The 22,966-nt window shown below is 24.7% G+C and overlaps 1 protein-coding gene across 5 annotated transcripts in view; it reads right to left on the reverse strand.

The window, feature by feature from the left end:
* Positions 1 to 22,966, reverse strand: part of LOC129984277 (sorting nexin-29-like) — a 34,997-nt gene that overhangs the window by 1,844 nt on the left and 10,187 nt on the right. Inside the window, exons 1-19 of one of the 5 annotated variants that reach the window (XM_056094124.1) lie at positions 21,191 to 21,330; positions 19,957 to 20,012; positions 19,446 to 19,620; positions 17,741 to 17,811; positions 16,422 to 16,583; positions 15,711 to 15,792; positions 14,475 to 14,870; positions 13,148 to 13,239; positions 12,646 to 12,672; positions 11,210 to 11,374; positions 9,086 to 9,149; positions 8,760 to 8,888; positions 7,637 to 7,722; positions 7,398 to 7,498; positions 5,745 to 5,861; positions 5,273 to 5,331; positions 4,722 to 4,818; positions 1,116 to 1,256; positions 329 to 468 (exon numbers count right to left, since the gene is read on the reverse strand). In XM_056094124.1, coding sequence (XP_055950099.1) covers positions 329 to 468; positions 1,116 to 1,256; positions 4,722 to 4,818; positions 5,273 to 5,331; positions 5,745 to 5,861; positions 7,398 to 7,498; positions 7,637 to 7,722; positions 8,760 to 8,888; positions 9,086 to 9,149; positions 11,210 to 11,374; positions 12,646 to 12,672; positions 13,148 to 13,239; positions 14,475 to 14,870; positions 15,711 to 15,792; positions 16,422 to 16,583; positions 17,741 to 17,811; positions 19,446 to 19,620; positions 19,957 to 19,999 — 2,147 coding nt within the window. In that variant the 5' untranslated portion in view covers positions 20,000 to 20,012; positions 21,191 to 21,330. Of the gene's footprint in view, positions 1 to 328; positions 469 to 1,115; positions 1,257 to 4,721; positions 4,819 to 5,272; positions 5,332 to 5,744; positions 5,862 to 7,397; positions 7,499 to 7,636; positions 7,723 to 8,759; positions 8,889 to 9,085; positions 9,150 to 11,209; positions 11,375 to 12,645; positions 12,673 to 13,147; positions 13,240 to 14,474; positions 14,871 to 15,710; positions 15,793 to 16,421; positions 16,584 to 17,740; positions 17,812 to 19,445; positions 19,621 to 19,956; positions 20,013 to 21,190; positions 21,331 to 22,479; positions 22,561 to 22,966 lie in introns of those variants that run through there. The other 4 variants (XM_056094122.1, XM_056094125.1, XM_056094123.1 and 1 more) reach the window with 4 other exon arrangements.

A 22,966-nucleotide genomic window follows, 5' to 3' on the forward strand; every position in this document is an offset into this window, starting at 1 on the left:
TGTATTTAATGAGAAATGAAATGCTTTCTACAGTTTTATAGCATGGATAAAATTTCCTCAAGAACTGTTAAAATGATAAACACAGAAAAAATTCGTAATGAAAACTGAGTCAATTATCAAATTCCTAAACGGGAGATTATCCCATCGACCATTTTCGTACTTTGGGATTATCCCATCGACCATTTTCGCCCAACATGATATTATTGCCAAAAGGTAGCGAAAGGATTGGCGCATTTTCATGAGTGTTGACAAGTTAAATGTTTACAAATAGGGTATAAAACTCATATTTTTAGAAATAGCAAAAAAAGAAAAAAAAAGCTTATCTTACCTGAAAAATGGCAAAAGAGATATAAACGTCTCTTTATCTGGACTGTTTGAGATATCTGCATTAGTTTGAAGTAACCAATTCAAAACACAACGTAAATAATGTTGCAATCGTCGCCTTCTTTGTTCAACAACTTTTGCATCCTAAAATTTAAGTTGAAACTGATATAATAAATATTAAATGAGGGAAAAAGTAATAGATCATTTATATTAATCTTTGATAAATTTTGAAAAGCAGATATAATGGAAGCGTTAAAAAAATATCTTTAATATTACTATGAAAGACAATGAAGCCATTTTATTTTTAGCATTTAAAAAAAAGCCTTTAAAAAATTTAAATTTCTTCTAGCTCAAATATTCAAATTAGTTATTAACTATCTTTTGTATATTTGTAAAATAATTTAAACAAGATTTTATACATCATAAAAATTATGAATTACATAAACACATTTAATTTTTTAAAAAAATTTGATGTTATGAAATTTAAAATATTAAGCAGTACAAATTTTGTAGAAAATATCTTATGTAAAGTTATTTTACACTTTATATTGTTAATAAATATAAAGAAAAACCATAATAATTTTTATTTTTTATGGATACCCTAAATTTCATGCATTCTACAAATATAAATAATCATCTTGGCTATCTGAACTTTTCCAAAATTTAACAAACAGAAAAGAATCATCTTTATCTGCATATTAAATTTAAAATAATCCATTTTCCAATTATTTATATCTGATTATATTAAAATATCAAAAAAATTAAAGAATGGACTACTGCTCAATAATTACTTTCTTCCCAATTGTTTTCTTTGGTGGGAAATCAAAAGTATTTACAATCGGATCTCTCTTTTTCAATATTTTATGGAGGGCATAAAATTGTGCATATCTTCTATATACATTCCACTCATCATCCCTTATTCGAACATATACCTGAAAAGAAAAATTAATGAACAATTTTTGTTTGTTACAAATTACTAATCTTTTAATAAAATCAAAACAAACTACAAAGACTAATAAAAAAATTGTCAGAAACTTTATAAAAATAGTTAGAAAACATAATTATGTGATATACTTTGATTTATAGTAAATACAAAAGAATTTTATAATTATATCTTTGGAAAAATAAGAAACACCTTTAAAAATTCAACAAAAAAATGAATGTTATTTCAAAGGAAAGGCCAAGATATGTCCTTTTTACTTAGGAAATGACTATAAATTGAAGATGCTTCAGATAAAATATATCACTTTAGATTATTTCCCCTAATTAATACTAATGGCTAGTGAATTATTATTATTATCATAAAATATTATGGCATTAGAATTATACTGAATTTCTTTTAAATATCAGTTTTAATAATTAGTTAAGGCACTGTAAAATTCTCAATCATTAATCAATAATATAGTAACAACTGCTGAAGCACAGTTTGTCTAAAATCTAAAAAACTTTGAATACTTCTCTGGAGATTCAAAGCAACAAAAAGAGAACAAGAAATAATTTTGTTACATGCAAAGAGATTATTTGCAATAATTTAAAAACTCACGAAAATATAGATGAGTTACAAATTACAGGGTGGCTACAAAAACTTAAAAACACTAACTTTTCCCTAACTAAACTTGCAATATTTCCCTAACTTATAGTCATTAATTATATTAGTGTTGTGACTTTCTGACAGTGTACAAAATACATTATTTAAAACATTTTTACAAGTTATTTAATTTGAAAAAAATAAACATTCTTATAACATGTAATTTTTTTAAAAAATGGAATGACAATCCTAAAAACATGTGCCAAAACAGTATATTGATTTCTTATATGTAAAAATACTGAAAACTTTAATAAAATATTTCGTTTTTAAAACTGCATAAGAATTCTAAGAAAAATTAAAATTACTCTTTACAATGCAAGTTAAAAAAGTAAAGGTTATTATGAATATTGCTCAAAATTTTAACACAGTTCAATAATTAATTAGCCCCAGAATAACATGTTACAGCATAAATATAGAAATAGTATAATTATACATACCTAAAAGTATATATTTTAAGAAAGATTTAAACCAGAGTAACTGCCAACATATTACTTCAAATCTTGTTTTCTTTAATAAATCATAAGAATTTAATTGTTCTAATTAAAACCTTATGCTTTTATAAACAAATATATTTTTTAAATTTTATTTATCATTACAAATTATACTAGATATGAAATACTATTTTACAGATAATAACTCCAATAAAAAATAACAACTGCTAGCTTATTGCACTTAAAATGCAAAAAATTACCAAAAATAATTGTTACACTTCAAAACTGAAACAAAATTATTAAATACTAATAAAAAACACTCAGTTTAACATAAACAGTGCTGCTTTAAGTGAATTGAAAAATTTTAAAATCCCCCCCCTTTTTTTTTTTGCAAAATTTTGAGGCCTACAATTTGTTTTTGTTTTTTGTTTTTTTTCAAATATATATATATATTTGCCTCAATATATATATATATATATATATTGCATTTAATTCTTTAACATGATACTCTGCTTTCTTTTTTCTTTGCAAATTTCCACTTAATTCCTTTCCTATCTTAATTTTTTTTCTCTTTAATTTCTTCATATTTAACTCACGATTTCCTTGCAATTAAAATCAATTGTTTTGACATTTAAGTATGCCTTGGATAAGTATCTTTATCATTTTTAATAATATGATATAGCATCACTACAAGTATACAAGAGCAAGTCAAACTAAAGTTATTTACTCTTGCTGTACACGGAAAAGTAAAAAGCTTCATTCCCAGCTTCATTCAAAGTCAAAAGCTTCATTCCCGTATTCATTAACTTATTTTTCTTTTCATAATTAAATTCCAAAAAGTCGCATACTCTTAAAAGAAAACTATTCTGGATTGCTGTTGCTATGATCATTTTGGCACCACTAAATTTTGGATGCAAAAAAATGATTATGCGAAATGCTCCCATAACAAATTTTCTTGACTTTTCAATAGTTTTTCTAGATCAATAAAATTCCCCGATTATTCCTGATTTCTCAGTTCCTGTTCAACACCCAGAATTATCTGCCAATAATTAATTCAATGGGCTAGAAGGCTTTTTTAATAATGTACTCAATGGGTTTTGCCAATAATTTATTCAATGGGATAACAGACAGAATAGAATCAGAATACTTAAGGAGCATCATATGAAATTAAATTCTTGAAGGCGGAAAGTATTTAACATACTGTTCCAAACAGTAGACAGTTTTTAGAAGAAGAATAAGTAGTAAGTAGTTTTGAAATTTCTTCATCTACTCCATAAAGTAGATGAAGTTTTCAAAAAATAAAATAAACCTTTATTGAAGCAGAGATTACTACTATAATTTTATGCAAAGTTAATTTTATATAGGAAAATAGAGATTTAGTTCAAATAAATTAAGAAAGTATTCATAATTTTAACAAAACTAAATACTGTTTAGTTTAGAAGAGGAAAAATAAACAAATGTTAATTGAAAGGTTTTGTATAACTGGTTAATAAGTAAATACAAAATATTTTTTTTAATATACCAATTTTTGCTTGAGGCAAAGACTGACTGAAGAATGAACACTGTTTTTCAGTCTGTCTCAAAATATCCTTCCTTTTCTTTGTTGGTTAATCTTCACAGCAAAATGAAACAATTCTGTTCTCTTTTAGAGAAATTAATTCAACTTCTTGTAAATTAAAAGTGCTTTATTATTTTTAACATCATTATCTGCATTCTCTATCAACTGCTGTTACAAGATAATTCAATTCGTTAATCCTCTTTTTTAAATTCATTATTTGTTATTTTTCTTTTTCCATATTTGAAAAGTCCTACAGAGTAAATTGCTTTCACCATTTGCTGATTTCTTTGGCTTCATCTACAATATGATAATGCAGAAGACACTCTGTAATTTCTAATTTTCTATTGGAAAAGCTAAATGAAGACAATTAAGATAATCTATCAAAATCATATTCAGCAAATATTTACAATATCAAGAATAAAGAAACTGGTTTATATAGCATAGTTTGTTTCTAAAGTGTAAAGTATGAGCAATAAGAGTACACATTAAATTCGATTTCAGCCTCTGACCATGATAAGGTTATCATTAAGCATGCATAGGTAGCCATCAAACATATCAAGGTTATCTCTAGAATATCAAAAGAGAGGAAAGAAACTAACTAAACTGATAATATTCAAATAGTAGTTATATTAATGGAAAAAATAATCAAATAATTAAAGATAGGAAAAAGTAAACAATCAACACAATACAAAATATTCTAATTTATTCAAAAATATAATGTCATTAGAATAAGTGACACTTACAGTATTTATATATTTCAATTATACATTAAAAGTAAAATTAAAATTATACATTAAAAGTTTATAAGAAATTTACCTACCTGATAAACATGATGTACATCAGCACTCTTCCCAGTCAGAAATGCAGATGGAATCCACACATTTATCAAAGGTCTCAAAGTTGCTGTCTGAGATGAACTAAAATAGATTGGTAGGAAATCCTCACGGAATTTTTAATATAATTTTAAATAATTCGTATTTTGTATTCTTAATTTATTATTTAATTTTTTATTTATTGATTATGATTCAGGGAATATAACTAAAGTGAAAGCCGAAATATAGCTACAGTGAAAACTATAAAATAGTTTTAAAACTCCAATTCATATAAAAATTATTTATCTTAAAAAATAAAAATGCATTAAGTAATAAATTATGAAATTTTTATCTTAGAAAATAACACACTAAACTACATACAAGCATATGCATATATATAGTTTAAAAAAAAGGAGTACTTAAATCAGAATAAAGATAGTATAATGCATCAGATCAAAAGATAGTTGAAATTAATTAACTAATATTTAATGAAGGAAGCTAATTAGTAATTTTTAGCAAGAATGCTCTCAAATCAATTTAAAAACACATTTGAACTTACGCATCATAATCTGAAGTGATACTAATATCATCATCTGATGTCTGATTATCATCTGGAAGCTAAAAAAAATCAATAAACAAAGCAAATTTAAAAATGCATATATTCTGGATAAAATAACATTAAAAATTCTAAATAATAATGGAATCTAATGTTATGGGCAAAATAAGTCACAACTTCACACAATTATTTAATACATAGCATCAACATGTGAAATACATATAAAAGCATACATTTGACAAAGCACTTAATTTGGAATATTTACACCAAAATAATTTAATCCTGAATGTTTTGTATATTTAAGAAAGTTATGCAGTTTAAATAAAAACTGAATTTTCAATTTGTTTTCTAAGTGACAATAAAAGTAATGCAAGCAGTTTCGTCAAACTCAATGTCAAATTGAACTAATTATGATCATAATTATTTGAATATATTTTACATGACATATTTAAATTTAAGAATTTACTTTACTTACAGGCCCTCTTAAATCAATAAGTTCTTCTTTCAGTCGGCGAATAGCAGTTTCACGCTGCAGCAACAAGCGATGAAGTCTTTCATTAAATTCCATAAGCTCACCATGCATTTCTGCTACCTATCCAGATAAAATAGTTATGTTTACTTAATTTCAAAATGTAACATTTATAATCTCTTAATGTAAAAGTTTAACATATTTTTAAGAAGATTTTTCCATATTATATTATATATATATATATATATATTATGTTGTAAACATAATTTTAGAAATGTATGGCTGAAAAAAGAAACTTTTGAAATTTTAACTTCGATTTATTTCATTACAAGAGGTATCATCTCTTCCCCCTTGTACAAATTATACAAAGACATCTGTTTACATAGTGACATAATAGCAAAGTGACAGAATACAACAGAAATGAGATTTCAATAGGGATTTATTTGACATATGTCAACTTAAGAAAGGGAATCTTAGGTATCTTTGAAACAATCAGGGATCCCTTCACTCATGGCTTGAGAAAAACAATTTTTAGACAGCATGTTGATAATAATTAAATAAAAAGTAGGATTTGGATCAGGAAATAAGGGAACATTTTAGAATAAAGTAACATGTACTAATTTAAAATAAAAATGAAGAAATTAATTAAGATTTAAATTAGATTTAAAAAATATCATTACACTATATATCAAGGTGTTTTTTTTTTTAATGTTCTGCTACAAATTTAAAATGAAATAAATTCATACCATCTTCAAACCTCAAAAAGCAACAAAAATTTTCAGTTAATAGCTCATTATTCTATCCACATCTCTACTATTACATAAAATATGTGTTTTTTTGTTAATAATTTTTACAGATTTGCTATTTTTATTATTAATGAAATTTATTCTAGGTTCGCAATTAGCTCAGCTTATAACAATTCTAAACAATCTATTACACATTTCAAAACAGTAATTGCTTTTTTCCAGTTGATGTGAATGTTTGGTAAAGAGAAATATGATCATCTTAGTTTATTTATATTAAGAAGATACATTTGCCTTTGTTTATTAATCAAAAAAGTATTTTCAAACATTCATGACTCACTTTTTTTATGTCATAAATGGTGTTTACTTTAATTCATACATCCAAAACTTTAATAATTTCTTACGCAATTGATGTTGGCAATAAATCGAAACACATGAATATACCATAGAAATATTAAAATAAAAGGGAAAAATTCTTCAATTTTGTTTTCAAGAAATTTTATTTTAGATAGAGGGAATAAAAAAAAATTTTTTTTAGACTTTTTAATAATTTCTCTACAATAATTTAAATAATTTCTCTACAATACCCCCTAGTATTAGAGTTTAGGGCACTTGCCCCGCCTGTCCCACACTAGTTATACAACTATCATAAAGTTATGAACAAGATATTCAATTTTAATCACCACAACCAATATTCCCAGCAAACCAATTGATTATCAAAAACAGTTAATTTACAATAAGTCTGGGATTTCATAGAGCATTATTATTTGTCAATAAAACTTAGGGGTTTAAAATAAAATTCAATTGCAATAATTATTTCATATACTTACATCATATTTTCAAAATAATTATGATCTTAAAAAAAGTCACATCATATAATTTTTTTGGGCAGTTAATTTAAATTAGGAGAAAATACCTGGACTAATTTTTTTTCATATTCAGATGCTTCAAACTGATGGTCAATAAATACTTTAGGCTCTGGAATAGGAGGTTGAACTTCACCAACTACCGAAGTTACTAAAAACAGAAATGGTAATTTGGAAAGAGGTAATAATTATATTTAAAAAAATAATTTTATTTCGAAAGCAATCAGGAATTAAAAATACAGCTTGCAACTAAATACATCCATTACGGTAAAATGGAAATGAAACTTACACTCCTGCACTTTCCCACTATCATGTTTCAATAACTGTACAGCAGCAATATATTTCTTTAATTGATGTTTCAATAATTCATTTTCCCTAAAGAAATTTTTTTTAAAAAAATGAAACAATTGACAGCAATAAATACAACTCATATAAAAGATTTTTTTTAATCACAAAAATTTATTTACTGTCTTTAAAGCATCAAGCAATAACCACTCTTTTAATACATTAAATACATGCTATTAAATTTTAGAAAAATCATAACATAAAAAAAAGGAATTTCACATTTTATTTTGCTAAAATAATCTTCACAAAATATTAAAATTATATACCATTTGTTTCAAGAACCCAAGACTAGAACATTTGGAGAACTGTACTCCATAAAGGAATGATATGCAGTAAGGTAAACGCATTTTCAAAATTCTTCCTTAGGTTTTCAGCATGATTTCAATTCTGTTAGATGCATTCTCTTTCAGTTCCCTTCCCCAGTTGTCATTCTGGAGCATACTAATTTATTTCAAAACTTTTGTACTCATTGTTCATATGGGTCATTCAAGAAATAATATAATTTTCAAAAACTGTTTCAGTTTTAATTTTTTATATTATTTTATATATTGTGACCAAAAATATTATTAAATAATGTATGAATTTGACTACATTATCAGACAAACTTGATGTATGACTTATGCTAAAAGGGAAAAAAATCCTCTCTGATTAAATTACTTCCAAAAAAGCATTAAAAAAAAGCATTTAAATAAATTTTTTTTGTAAAAAAAAATGAATTAAGCATTTTAAAGACAGAAATCTATCACTTATAAAGTCATAACTCTATATTTGTGTCCATTTCTATAATTAAAAATTACTCTAAAGTATTTTCATGCATATTTTTGTCCTTTTCAACAGTTTCGTAATTTATTCCAGGATACTATATTTCCTAATTCTGCAAATAACCTGGAATGATATAATTTTAAATGCAAATGTCATTTCCTTCATCCTTTGTTTGAAAACGGTTTCCATATCTGAGAACTGAAAATGATTGTTTCTGATTCATCTAACTGTAAAATCACAAAGATAAGAAATTTAATAAAATTTTAAAACGTTAAAAAATTTAATAACTTTCAGGAATAAATCACCTTGAAACAGTCTGTAATTTTGCCTCCAATCTTTCAACTTTTTCTTCACTGCTTTTCTTTTGTTCTTCTACTTCAGCTCTCAGACCAGCAGCCATTTCCATTTCTCTTTCCAATAAACATCGCAAAGCACTTTAAGTTACAAAGAAGAGAAAGAATTATTGATTACTTGTCTATGTAAATATAATTATTATACATACTGATCTTAAGTACCAGAATAATAAAAGCTTGGATATCAATAACTTCTTAATTCAAAGTTTATATGATGATTGTCATATAAACTTTTAATTTTTCAAAACTAAACATAAAATAATTATAAAAGTCCATACTTATTTTTTTCTTCAAACTCTTCTTTTTTCTGCATAACTGATAACAAAGCCTCTCTCATTTCATCTAATAAACAAAAAAGAAAAAGTATTTAAAACATATTAGAAAAATTAAACATGTATATATACATTATAAATAGATTTTAAAACACAGTTTTTTTTAACGTTTTGAAGTCCGATTCCATAATGATTACTATTGCCAAATTCCCTCAAAACCCAATCTTTATTCATTTTTCCATTCATTTTTAATCAAATATATTGTTTCAAAATTTCCTAAGTATAGTTTAAAATATATATTTTTGAGATCAAACAGTTTACTTAGAAAAATTATTTAAAATTATCAGGAAATACAATACAAACAGAATGGCAGGAAAGATAATGATCAAAAGATAAAATTTACATGAAAGTAAAAAAGCTAATTTCAGTGACAGTTGCCATTCCCATAGCAGTTAAAATTTCATGAAATGTTGCAAGATTATCACATGAAATTTTTATCAAAGAAAAAAAATAAAAATAAATCCACATATTTCAAATTAAAGCCAAATTTCTCATCTATATATTAAATGCCAAAGTGTGTAATAATAAACACACACATTATGTGTGTGTAATAATATTTTTAAATCTAAATTAAACCTTGATTAATTTCCTAATTTTTATCTTAGTTTAACCCATATTAATTATAAAATGTTCTCTTATATCTTGATCCAATTCTACCTTTTTTATTTAATTAATGCTACACAAGCTCTAAAATTGCTAAGTTCGATAGTTCCCACACTCCGAGTGAAGGCATAAAAATCTGTCAACCTAAACAAATTCTTTCAAAAGATACCTATTTTTCCCTTTACCTAAATTGACAATTATAAAGAAATTCCTATCAGAATCTCATGGTATATAATCATTGGTAAAAATATTTCTGTCGCTCTTTTCTCTTTTCGCTCTTGTGCTCACTATAGATTAATGCACCTCATTGCTTCTTGCTAGTAAATAAATTATGCCACCCAGAATGGAATAAAGCAAAGATCAAAAATTCAAAGTGCTTTCTCTCCCCTCAGTCATGAATTGCACAAAAATATATGTTATATTATATATATATATATATATATATATATATATATATATATATATATATATATATATATATATATATATATATATATATATATATATATATATATATATATATATATATATATATATACTTATTTTTAAATTCCTCTTTGGCCATACATAACTTCTCATCTGCCAAATCATTTGTTTTTAAGTAAAGTCGGTAAACTATTTATCTACGGCATAATTGCATGGTCATAGCTGCAAACATTTTCTTTTGTCCTAGATTAGATTGTCCTTGTTAAAAAAAGAGGGGGCATTATGATATAAATATAAAATTTATCTTACAACTTATTATATATCTTATGGAAAGAAAAATAACATACAAATAAAAATTTGGAAGAGATTATTAAAAGAGCATTGAGCAGATATATTTGGACAAATCAAAATGCTCAATTTAATCTAAAATTAGACTAAATCAGAGAAGGGTAAATTGTGCTAATCAATCTTTTGAAAAAAATTTGCCAAAACTTTTCAAAATCAGTTTTTGACTAAAGAAATTGTTTGTAGATCTTTCAAGAGTAAGATCAATTGATTCTATCACTTCATTTCTACAAACTCTGAAATAAACTATTGTATATATAGAATATAATATATAGAAGTTTTCAATATTTCTAATTAAAAATGGATAATTATATTTTCATGCTTGATAATGGTGTGTATTTTTTGTAATATATATATATATATATTAATTGTATATACATGTATTTTTTAACTAGCATCCAATAATTTTTGTTTGCATGGAGAAGTTTTTAATATATATATGATGTTAAAATGCATATCTTTGTTTTTAATCTTGTAAATATCTTATATGGTCTTGCAATATAATATATATATATATATACTATTTAAATTCTGAAATGTAGACAATAGAACCCAGATGATTTGTATGGTATCACCTCACGAAATTTTGCTGTCATAACTATAAAAATTAATTATGATGCGGAAGGAGCTTCAAATAGATAAATTAATAAAAATTTCACATGCATTTCCAGCTATCCTATTAAAAGAAACGCACACCTGGGGACATAGTCAAAGTATCACTCCTGCTCCTTGGCTCACTCTTTGTACTCCCCTGAGAATTGTTACTAGAAACAGACCATGATGGGAGGCGCTGAGCTACAGCAAGTGCAGCAACCGCATTATCTACATCCTCACAAAAACTTGGTATAGATACAGAATCATCTAAAGAAGGAAAATAAAATTTCAATCCGGCAGCTTAAACTTTATTTCTTTAAAGCACAATCATGGAAAATATCAAATGTGAAAAAAGAATTCTATAAAATATCGTTTCTTAAGGGTTTTATACAAAAATAATACTGCAGTGAAAATATCTTGAATTTTAATATTTTTTAGATGTTAATGAAATATCAATTGCAATGCATTGAAAATATATAGTCTATGCTAAGTATCAAAAATATTTCCTGTATTTGATCATTTGTATTAGTAGTGAAATCATCAATTGTATTGTTTCCTTTTCTAATAAACATAAGAAAAATAATGAGATATGAAATTAAAATTCAAAATATTTTGATCTAATTGAATGCCCTTTACATGAAAATTACTGATACAGAAAAAGGTATGAATTGAATGTTATCAGTGGAGTGTTGGTAAGAAAAGTTTATTACTTAAATAAACAAGACTAATTTGTGCAAATTTGCTTTATTTCATGAAATAGAATAATTCATTAATGGTAAAAATTCATGTGGCATTTTGATTAAATTAAAAAAAAAACATTTATTTTTCTATAACCAATGCAAAACATTCCTTTAAAAACATTATCAGATATATCACTTTATATTTCTGATATATTAAACCAGTGTTATATTAAAGTAAACACTTTTAAAAATTCATCTAAATGTTTTAAGCTGAAAAAAACTAGTATTTGACAAGCCATTCTATATTTCCAATTCATACAAATGTAAAAGAATTTATATTCATAACTTATTCAATAAATGATAGTCACAGAAAGGATACAAAAAAGCAAATATGAAATTGATTGAAAGTAAAACACTAGAAAGTTTTTCTTTAATTAATAAAAGAAAAATAATAACAGTGAAATTTTATTACAACATAATTCAGTTGATTCAGTAGTATACAAAATTTTTTACATGGTGCATTATATTTAAATTATACATAAATAATACAAATAGCATATTTGTAGAAATGGTGCAAAAGGCATAGTATAAAAAAAATTAAAAAATTGGGAAATCTCCTAGTATAAACTAATTATTGTCGTAGAATTACATAATTATAAAAAACCAATCATTCTGATAAAGATTACAGAAAGGTTTTCTAGCATTTAAAATATGTATTTAATAGCTCAAGATAGAAAAATTATGAGAACTTATAAAATATAAGGAAGATAAGTTATTAATTTAAATAGATAAAGCAGTAATGTTAATGTAATTTGAAAAAAAGTGCCAAAATTAAACACACTTTACAAAACTACTAACCTGTAAAATCGTGCTTCCTAAGAGGTGCTTTTAAAAGAAATTGCATATTGTCATTTTCTAAATTATTTTAACAAAAATATAGTATTTGAAAAAATGTTGAAAGGTTTTCAAGAGAAAAAAGTACAAAGATTCTAAAAGAAATAAGATAATAAAAAAATAAGACATTTTATTATTAAATATGAATGCTTTTATATTGTATCATTAATCATAAACTCCTTGTACAAAATTATTTTTCCATTTCTGACTGATAAAATGTATTTTGTCACTATTCATTATCCTATATACATTACCTATATTAAAAACTGAAATAATTAAATAAAAAGACTACGGAAAGACTACTAAAGAAATAAATAATAAAAAAAAAAAGAAAGAAAGAAATGAGTATAGTTTACAAACATTCTTGTTTTTTCAAATATGGTAAAAATTTCAAATTTATTAAATTATTTTCTTATATTTATTTCAAATTAAATTGTCAAAGCATTGAAATGGAATCTAAATTTACCTGATGCAGCACCTTCTTCATTATGGACAATTGGGATTAGTTCACCAACAGAAGAATCACCAATGGGTGTTAATGTAGTTTGTTCTGAATTACTAGAATAAAAAAAAGGTATATCAAATTTTTCTTAGTATTTAATTCTCATAAAAGACATATTATCTATAAAATTTGTATAACCAGATAATATAATTACTTATCAAAATTGAAGATAATACTTTTCATAGAGCCTTATTAAGTGGTTTCCAATGCAATCAATTAAATGGATTTTAAATTATTTTTATTTTCGTTTGCTTTCCTCAACACATTCAAATTATCTTATATAAATAACAAAAGGGTAGAAAAAAGTTTCATTTTGTTTTCCTTCCTTATCATAAGAGTATAATTTTATATTAAAATTCCTCTAATGCAATGGCAAAAAGAATTATGCACTCAGGATAGGTACAAATGCTACGCTAGTAAATAATCAAACCTTAGCACTCTAAAAGTAATGAGATGCATTATTATATATATGCGAGTATATTAATTCAATGAATCTCAGATATAGTAGTAGGTTCGATAGAATTTCTAAAAATTAATATAAATTTTTTTCTGCTCTTATGCAGTTTTTATAATAATCATTATCCAAAAAGAATATAAAAACACTACACTAAAAAAGACAATGACAGTCAGACTGGACATAGGAGTGGTAAGGATTAAAATTTCAATTCTCTATTAAACTAATTTATAACTGTTAGAATCTCTATTTCTCTGTTCAATTCAAACAACCCATATATGATAGACAATTTGATTACACATGAAGGAAAACTATAAAAATACCCAAAAACTGCTGGATATAGTTGCAGGTCTTATCTTTAAATAACTTGAAAAAATAACAAAAAGGATTTGTTATTTTTCCTAAGTCTTCTTCTTTTAGTAACAAAAAGGAGAGAAATATTTTCCTGTTTTCATAATTAAAACTCAAACTCTATGAAGTTTCTAAAATTTCCCATAATTTGCAACTTAAATGTTAGTAGATCAAAAGAATAGAATATTTTTTTTAAATGATAATATGCACATACTTTGTTACTTAACAAAATTACAATGTTAAGCTTTGTTACTTACAACAATAAAACAAATAATTTATAAATAATTTCAACAATGTGAACCAAAAATTTCGTCTTTATACTTTAAAAAAAACCCAGAAAAATTGAAAATAATGAGTTTCTATGCAAAAATTAGAAACACAGGGATCAAACATAATTATTTCTGCAATGTATTTGGAAGATTTTAAACATAACATTTTTTTTTAAATTCTGATTACTACTGACTTTTAAAACTAAGAAGAAATTACCCTGGTTCTGAATTATCAGGAAGTACACACAAAGTAGGTGGTGAACCAATACCAGATGGCGAACCAATTTCATTAGCACCATTATCACTACAGTCTGTAACAACTACAGAATTATTGTTCAATACTGCCAAAGGACATGAGGCAGCCCGAACTATGCTCTGTACAGAATAATCTAAGTTATTTTTCACAGTATTTTCATTACAGACTTCAGGACTGGACAAAGAGTCTTTGATATTCATATTTCCTTCGCAAGTGTTAGTGACCGAGGTATAATCTATACTAGATTTTTTTAATGAGGATGTAGAAGAGAATTCAAGGAAATTTCCAGAAACTTGGACAGGAGATGACAAACAAGTAGCAGGAGCACTGCATGACTCGGGAAGAAGATCAAGAGTTCTAAAATGGAGGAGATTATTTTATAAGGTTAGTTAGAAAAATAGTTAAAATTACAGAAATTTCATAGCAACTCAGAAATTAAAAACAGGGACAAAATGGAAACACAAAGGTATAAAAACAAAGACAAAGTATGATAAGTTAAAAGTGGAAAAAAAAAACATGTAATTTGTATTAAGTAAAATTTGATGTCACTTTTTTAGTAACAAATGGTAATGCATTAGTAATTTAGTCTAACACATAATGGATCAATCACTAATCATGCAGGCAAATATTTAATATAAAACCTTCAAGTACTCAAAATTGCAATAATATTTTATTGCAAATTAGAAATATAGTTTGATTATGATATCTACCTACTTAATGGTAAGTTAATTTTATTATTTGAGATTTAAAAAAAGTATTGTTTGAATATTAACAAAGTATATCTTCATTTAGTTTTGGAAATTTACAAGCTAACAGAAAAAAAATTAATTAAATTTAAGGAAAAAAAAAGTTATATATAAAAAATAGAAATCAGTAGAATATTGCAAATTTAGATGATCAATAAATAAAATAAAAATATTTATAAAATTTCTTTAAAAAGCATTTAATTATGAAAGACAATTATTTTAGGATTTTTTTTATATTATTTATTAGTTTCAGATTTCAGAATGAATGTTTTGAAAAAAAGATAGTTAAATTAAAAATGCAATTTTTTTTTTCTTTTGCCCAAAATTTGATAAAATTATAAAAAAAAAATTATTGAGGACTAGTAGCAGTTTATATTTCTCTCTGTAACAAATACAGATATTAAATTAAAATTCACAGAAAAATACACCATAAAAATACAATAGTATTTACTTTATGTTTTCATCACAGAGATCATCATCATCAAATGAAACTACTTGAGATGTGGGACGTTTTTTCTTTTTCTTCTTCTTTACTGTGAGAGTGAAATAACACTATTATATTTATAATGTAAAATAAATAAATATTAAGAAAAAAATAAAGAATTGCATAAAATTTTCAAAACATGATACCACACTATACAAAGTATTGGAGAAACAAGACAAAATAATAGTAAGATATAATAAAGGAATGAACAAAATTCAGCTAGAATTTGATAAATTTTATTGCTTATAAAATTTAAAAAAAATCACAAAAAAATGAAATTATTGCCAAATTAGTTTCAACTGTATTACTATTCTTACAAAAAGTAATTTAAATATTATTTCTCTCTAATGTAAGATATGGAAAGAAATAGCATTATATAAAAATAAAGATTTTTTTTAATAAATGGTGTTTAAATAATTACAGAAAAAGAAGTATTGATAAAAAAATAAGGGACTGAATATTATTTACATAAATTTGCAAAAGGAATTTAAAATTGTTTTCCACAAAGCTACTCAAATTTTCTTTTAAATTAAATGTTATTAAAATTTTAACTACAAGTACAAGAAAAATATTTCACATAATGTTAGACAAAGTAAATCAAAGTTAGGAAAATATTTTGTGCAAATACAAGTAATATCCATAATTTCTTTAAATGTAGAAATATATATTGATTCTTACCGAGACCATTTTCTACAGATTTTGATATGACAGGTCTAGGCTCAAATTCTTCTTTGGGTGGAGAATATTTTGTACTATCAACAGGAGATTCTGTATTGGAGGTTCGAACTAAATTAAGATCTGGATTATCAATACTTATAGCAAACAAGATAGATCCAAGACCTGAAATTGAAGTAAGAGAATTATACTAAAAAAATAACTTCAAAAAAATTAATACTGCAGTATTGAAGCTCTCTGGTATTAGCAGTGGCATAACTAGGGTGGAGACAAAATAAAGCCATTACCAGGGGACAAAAAAAATGTGGGATAAATTACTTGAATCTAATAAAAATTATTTCTTTTAACCCTTACACCTCAGAACTAAAATAAAACTTTAAAAACGAACTCATTTTAATATTTCTATTTATTCATTTATCTAAATTAATTTTCAGTTTCAAACTATTATTTAACTTAGTATACAAACATCATTTCTGTCATAGACAAACGATTCATTAACACTGGAAATTCCATTTTTATTAATAAAAGTAAAGGCAAATAACTCCCATAAGCAATTTATGAAAGTAATAGGGATTTATTAATAAAAATATAATAAATGCCTGTAATAATAAATAATAATATTATGAAATCTGACTTAATATAAATAAAGCTTGAAAGAACCTTTTCTATCAATAAAACATTCCTATCAATCAGTTTATCAATCTATTGTTTTCAATGCTTTCTACCTATTCCTATCATTCAATTGCTTTGAAATGCTTAATTGACTGCTTGGTATAGCTATAAATTAAGCTGTATGAGAAGAACCAATAATAGAATTTTTTAAAAAATGTGTAATGGAAAAGTTAAGAACAAACAAAAGCATTTTTTTTTTTTTGGCATATTGAGTGGGAATGAGCAGAATTTTAATGAAATATGCTGTAAGATACATTAAATTTATTAAACTTTTAGAAGAACTTACAGAAAACAATTGATATTATTTAAAAGGTTATCGTTTGATAATATAAAAATTGATTTTGTACATTAATATGCTCTAAAATTAAGAAAAACAGTTAATTTTTTATTAATTTTTAATTAAAAAACTAATTTAAGGATTGAAAAATCCTTTAATAGTTAACACTAACAACCAAAGAAGCCATTATGTGCAAAATTTAGCAGTTTTAGTTCTAATGCTCAGTTTTGTTGAGCATTTTGAATTATTTTTACATGAAGTACATAAAAACTTACAGAAAATAATACTTATAAAAATTATAATATTTAAAATTTAATTTTAAAACAAAACTAAGCAAAATGAGTTCGTTTGAAAATAAAAGAAAGTTACTCACCAGCTGCCATCATTGGTAACATGCTACTCCTCTCATCGTCCAGTAAAAATGCCCCATCTTCATAAAAGTTCCTGAGAAAAATTGAAACTATTTAGAATAGGATAATAAATATAAAAGAAAAAGTTATAATCATTCACAATTTAAATAAAGCAGCAGGAGTTGTCTCCTCAAAACTTTTTCACATTCCCTTTAATAAAGGTATTTTCTCCCTCATAAGTTCTTCAGTAGATTTTTTCTATGTTCCAACATAAGATGTCATTATGTCTCGTAACCACTCAATCTGTGAAACATTGCTTTGTGAAGATAATCACTTTTTTACATTTGTTTTGCTTATTATGCAAGTCACTCATTATGAGAGATACTCATTAAGTAAAATTTGATTGTATATTATATTTATATTTCAAACACATAAACAAAATTCATTATATAAGTATCATATCAAATACTAAAATTCAATGTTATTTTAATTTTCAAATAAATACTCTCAAATAATAAAATTTTAAAAAAAATAAATCTCCTATCTCAAAGATTAGATAGTTATAATAAAATTAAACCATTTTTAAAATAAAAAATTGCAATAATTTTTTAATTATTTTCGATTTATTCAAAAATTTTAATCAAAAACAAGAATATAGAAGCTCACATTCATGCTGTCAAATGGTCAACTTCATTTAAAGTAACTGATTCCAAGAATTTTTGTTTTAAAAAATCCATTTATAAGAAATAATTCAAAAGAATTACTCAAATAGATTTTTTAAAAAAATGAATTAGATGGCCAAACAAACTTTATAGGAACAAATAATATATTTTTAACAAATAAAAATTAAAATGTCACTGGATTTTAGTATTATCAGTCATGGATTGAAATGTAATTATATAAATCACTTAAACTGATTGAAAAAGTGGCAATGATTAATATGCAGGAATTAATTTAGTCAGTAAAAGAAAAGTTTTATTTGTTGCCATTATGTTATTCTAATATTTAATTAATCACTTCCATTATTCATTTCAAAAAATTTCAATCAATTTTTTTTGAAAATGTTTTTAAAAAAAATAGAATCTAATATGAAAAATTATTTTATAATTGATCTTAATAATTTTACTATGATAAATAAGACCTCGGCTTTTTTTTTATCTATCTATATTTTATTATATCTAGTTTCACCGATTTTTTCAAGATTAAGGATAAAGGAAAGATTGTTTTTCCTAAAACTAGGAAAGCTGTCTTTCAAGAAGTGTTTCAATTGTAACTTGCTCCCATTCATACTATTAAATGCAAGGAAATAAATATTAAAAAATTCCTAAAACACAGAAGAAGGCATTTCCTATTTCAGGATACTTTATTTTACCTTGCAATACTTTATTGCCTAGGATTTTTTTTATAGAAAGTGATGTACGTGACTAGTAACTTTTCTTAGTACTAATTTTAATGCTGCATTAATAGACTATATATAATGCTTTCATTCTACAATATATGGGCATGAAATATTATCAAGTGACATCATCAATCAATAACAAATTAACTTGCAAGTTTCTCTTTTGAACTGAAACTAGCTCATTTTACTTCTGAGATAAAAATGATGATCTTGATGTATTTTACTTTTTTTGTTTCGCTATTAAAGGGAGCTTAAACTTTGGAAATAATAGTAAAAAATATGTCTCAAACGAGAAATAATAATAAAAAGGCAAATTTTTTAAAACATACTTAATTTGAGCTGAATCTGCCAAGATCATATGCATATAGCGTTCCAATGAATGCTCATTCAGTGCTGACCTCAACCATGCTCTTCCACGTCCAATGTCAGTTGTTATGTTCTTTAGAAGCATATACCTCTCAAACTCATGTTTATTTAAGACTAAACGTACAATCTGCCAGAATACTAAAATAAAAAAAATTTATAGATTATTATTTAAATATTAGCATTAAAATTATTGCAATATGATATGCCAAAAGGCTGAAATAATATTAAAAATCGTAATAAAAATTGTTTATTTGCAAAGAGATTAGTTTTTGTGAAGTTGAATAATAAATTGAAGTATTTTAGATTATACTTCAAATATTTATTTAAAGTCACTTCTTCATATGTTGTTTTACCGATTCAAACAATATATGAAATAATAATAATTTTTTTTCCCATTGAGCTTATTTTTCAGTATTCATTCTGAAAAAATTAAAGAGAAGATAATCTAATAAAAAATGATATTTAAAAACTTACCAGGTTCAGCTTCATTATTCAATATATTTAAGCCTTTCATCATACCAGTAACATGCCTAAATAATAAGCCAAGTAAATACATTATCATAGGCAAGTGGCATGAAAAGAAATAATTTACACAATTCATTATTTACACCACAAACAGTTTAATGATTGAAAATCTAAGGTAGTAAAAGTAAGTAATTTTACATCTAATTATACTAGTTTGATATTTTTATAATATACAGTCTGTCAAAAAAGTATTGGGACACACTACAAGTTCACAGATTTTATCATAATAATTTGCTTAAATATACAAATGAATACAAAACAAAAATAATAAATATTATTTTGATATATACAAATACTAATAATTCAAACAAAACTCTCATATTATTGCAATTATTGCTATAATTAAAAATAAAAGAAAAATATGTGCTCAAAAAAGTATTGGGACATTTCCCAATAAATTAAGAAAAACAATGTAAACTTAAAAGTTAATATCTTGTTGGGCCGCCCTTGCTTTTTATGACCTCTTGTAGTCTATTTGGCATGGATTAGACCAATTTTTTGCAAAATAATCCATCGATTTTGACCCACTCATCGACCAAATGTTTTCTTAAATCCTGTTTGTTAGAAATTTGATGTTCATACAGTTTTTGCTGCAAATAATCTCACACATGCTCAATGGGATTAAGGTCTTCACTTCATACAAGAGTCTTAATAACACTAGGACAGTGTAGAAGACCCATAGGTTGTAAATATCAGCATAACTTATAAATATATTTTGGGTCATTATCTTGGTCTATCTTAAAATGTCTTAAGATTCCCAGCTTGCTTGAACTCTGTTTTAAATTTCGCTTCAGAATGTCAAGATAAGACATATTTATTTATTGTCCCATCAATAAAATGTAAGTTCCTGGTAACAGTGCTTGCCATATAACCCCAGACTATTTGACTGCTGCCTCCATATTTAACAATAGGCTGTAAATTTTTGATATGCATAGCTGTATTTGGTTTCCGACAAATTTTTTACTTGCTGTCCGATTCGAAAGTGTTTAATTTGCTTTCATGAGCAAAAATTACATTTTCCCAAAATTCTTTTGGTTGCTTTACATACTTTTAGCAAATGCCAACCTAGAATGTCGATTAGCTTTGCTGATGTAGGGTTCTCTTTGTGGTACTTTATCATGATATTTATGTTTTCATAAAACATTTCGGACAGTTTCAGGATTTACAGATTTTCCGAACTTACTTTTACATTGCAGAGTCAATTTTAACTGCACTAGTTTTGGGATTAAAGTGAACTTGTTTCATAATCCACTTCTCTTCACATTCATTAAATGTCCTTGGAAGTCCTGATCTTTGCTTGTTTTCAAGACTATTTGTTTTCTTGAACCTTGAATAATGTTAAAAACAGTAGACTTACTAAATTTCAAGATATGTACTATACAATGAACTGATTTTCATTTTTTAAATGACTTATTACAAGATTTTGCACAACTGATATATCTTTATTTCTCTACTTTTTTTTCTATAGGTAATCTTATTTGTTGAAACTTTTAAGTTTAAAATTATAGTCTAAAAATAGTGGTAGTAAATTCAATTTTATTGATGTGTTCTATATTTGTAGAATTTCTCTTTCCAAAAGTGTCCTAATACTTTTTTTACCCCTATTTGCTTTTGAATTATATTTGAAAAGCTATTTCAAATTATAATCCTAAAATACCAATTAAATTTTCCTTATAAACGTTACATCAAATGTTAAAATATTTCTTGATTAACTTTGTTTTCATTTTAATGTGATAAATAGTTTTATAAATAGCTTTGTAGTTATTCATGCCAAGTGTCCCAATACTTTTTTGAGAGACTGTATTTTATCAAGTGCCACTTGGATCTCATAAAAAATTGACCACAAATGATAAATTCTTAAAAATTTTATGCTGAGTAGAATGAATTGAAAAATACAATTGTTAAAAGAATTATTTTAAAAAATCTCTTTTACTATTTCAGCAAAATTGGGTTAGCCATATTTTTTTTAAATAAATTTCATGATTATATAATTTTTGATATGTCATTTTGTTTTATTGCTTCATAACCTTTCCTTTAAGACTTTTCTTTCAAAAATCAACAACACGTCCTTTTTTAAAGGTGTATATAAGAGGATAAAGAATACTTTTTTATGCTATGGTCAACAGAGTATTATTCTCCAGTAATTATAGCATTCCAACTTGTTTTTTTTTTTTAAATAAACAACACAAACAAATCATTCTCATCTTTCAGTTGATATTTTTTCCCATATGTTCATATACAACAAATAATGATATAAATTGCTTTATTTAGTTTAGTTACATTGATATTTATGAGCTCAGTTTTCATATAGATTTCATATTTCATTTGATATTCATATTTATATATATTGATTTCATTTGATTTCATATTGATTTATTAGGGTTTTGATTTTTTATTGCTAGTTCAACATTGTAGAAGAGAAAGTGAATTAAATGAAACATTAACAATATAAAAAAATTCAAAAGTGCATACCTAAGAGGCAAAAAACTTTTATTTGTCTTTCGTATACCATGCTGCAAAACAGCTTCAAATTGAGCACATAAGCACACCACTCTAAAAATAGGCCAAAACCAAGAATTATTTTTGATTCAAAATGAACATTTTAATTGTACTTCTCGTTCATTCTTTATTAAGATAAAATTCTTTATCTTTTTCCTCTGAAACATAAAAACTCCTCTATTAATAAACTTTTCATCTCTTATGGTCACTTGGAAATTACACCTATTAACAAAAATTAAGATTTTACATATGCACACATTAGCAGAACCTACTGAAAAAGTAAAATCAGTGGTTTTAATCAAGAAAAATAAAGCAAAGGAAATAAAAAATTTCAGTGATACATATATAATATTAAGAGAAAATGAATACATTTTTATATTCATAAAGAAAAAAAGTACCTAATATTAAAATGATTATTTTTAGTTTCAAAACAAATTAAAAACACAGAAAAATTATTGTT

The sequence above is a fragment of the Argiope bruennichi genome, chromosome 9 (assembly GCF_947563725.1).
Source record: "Argiope bruennichi chromosome 9, qqArgBrue1.1, whole genome shotgun sequence".
NCBI lineage: Eukaryota > Metazoa > Arthropoda > Arachnida > Araneae > Araneidae > Argiope > Argiope bruennichi.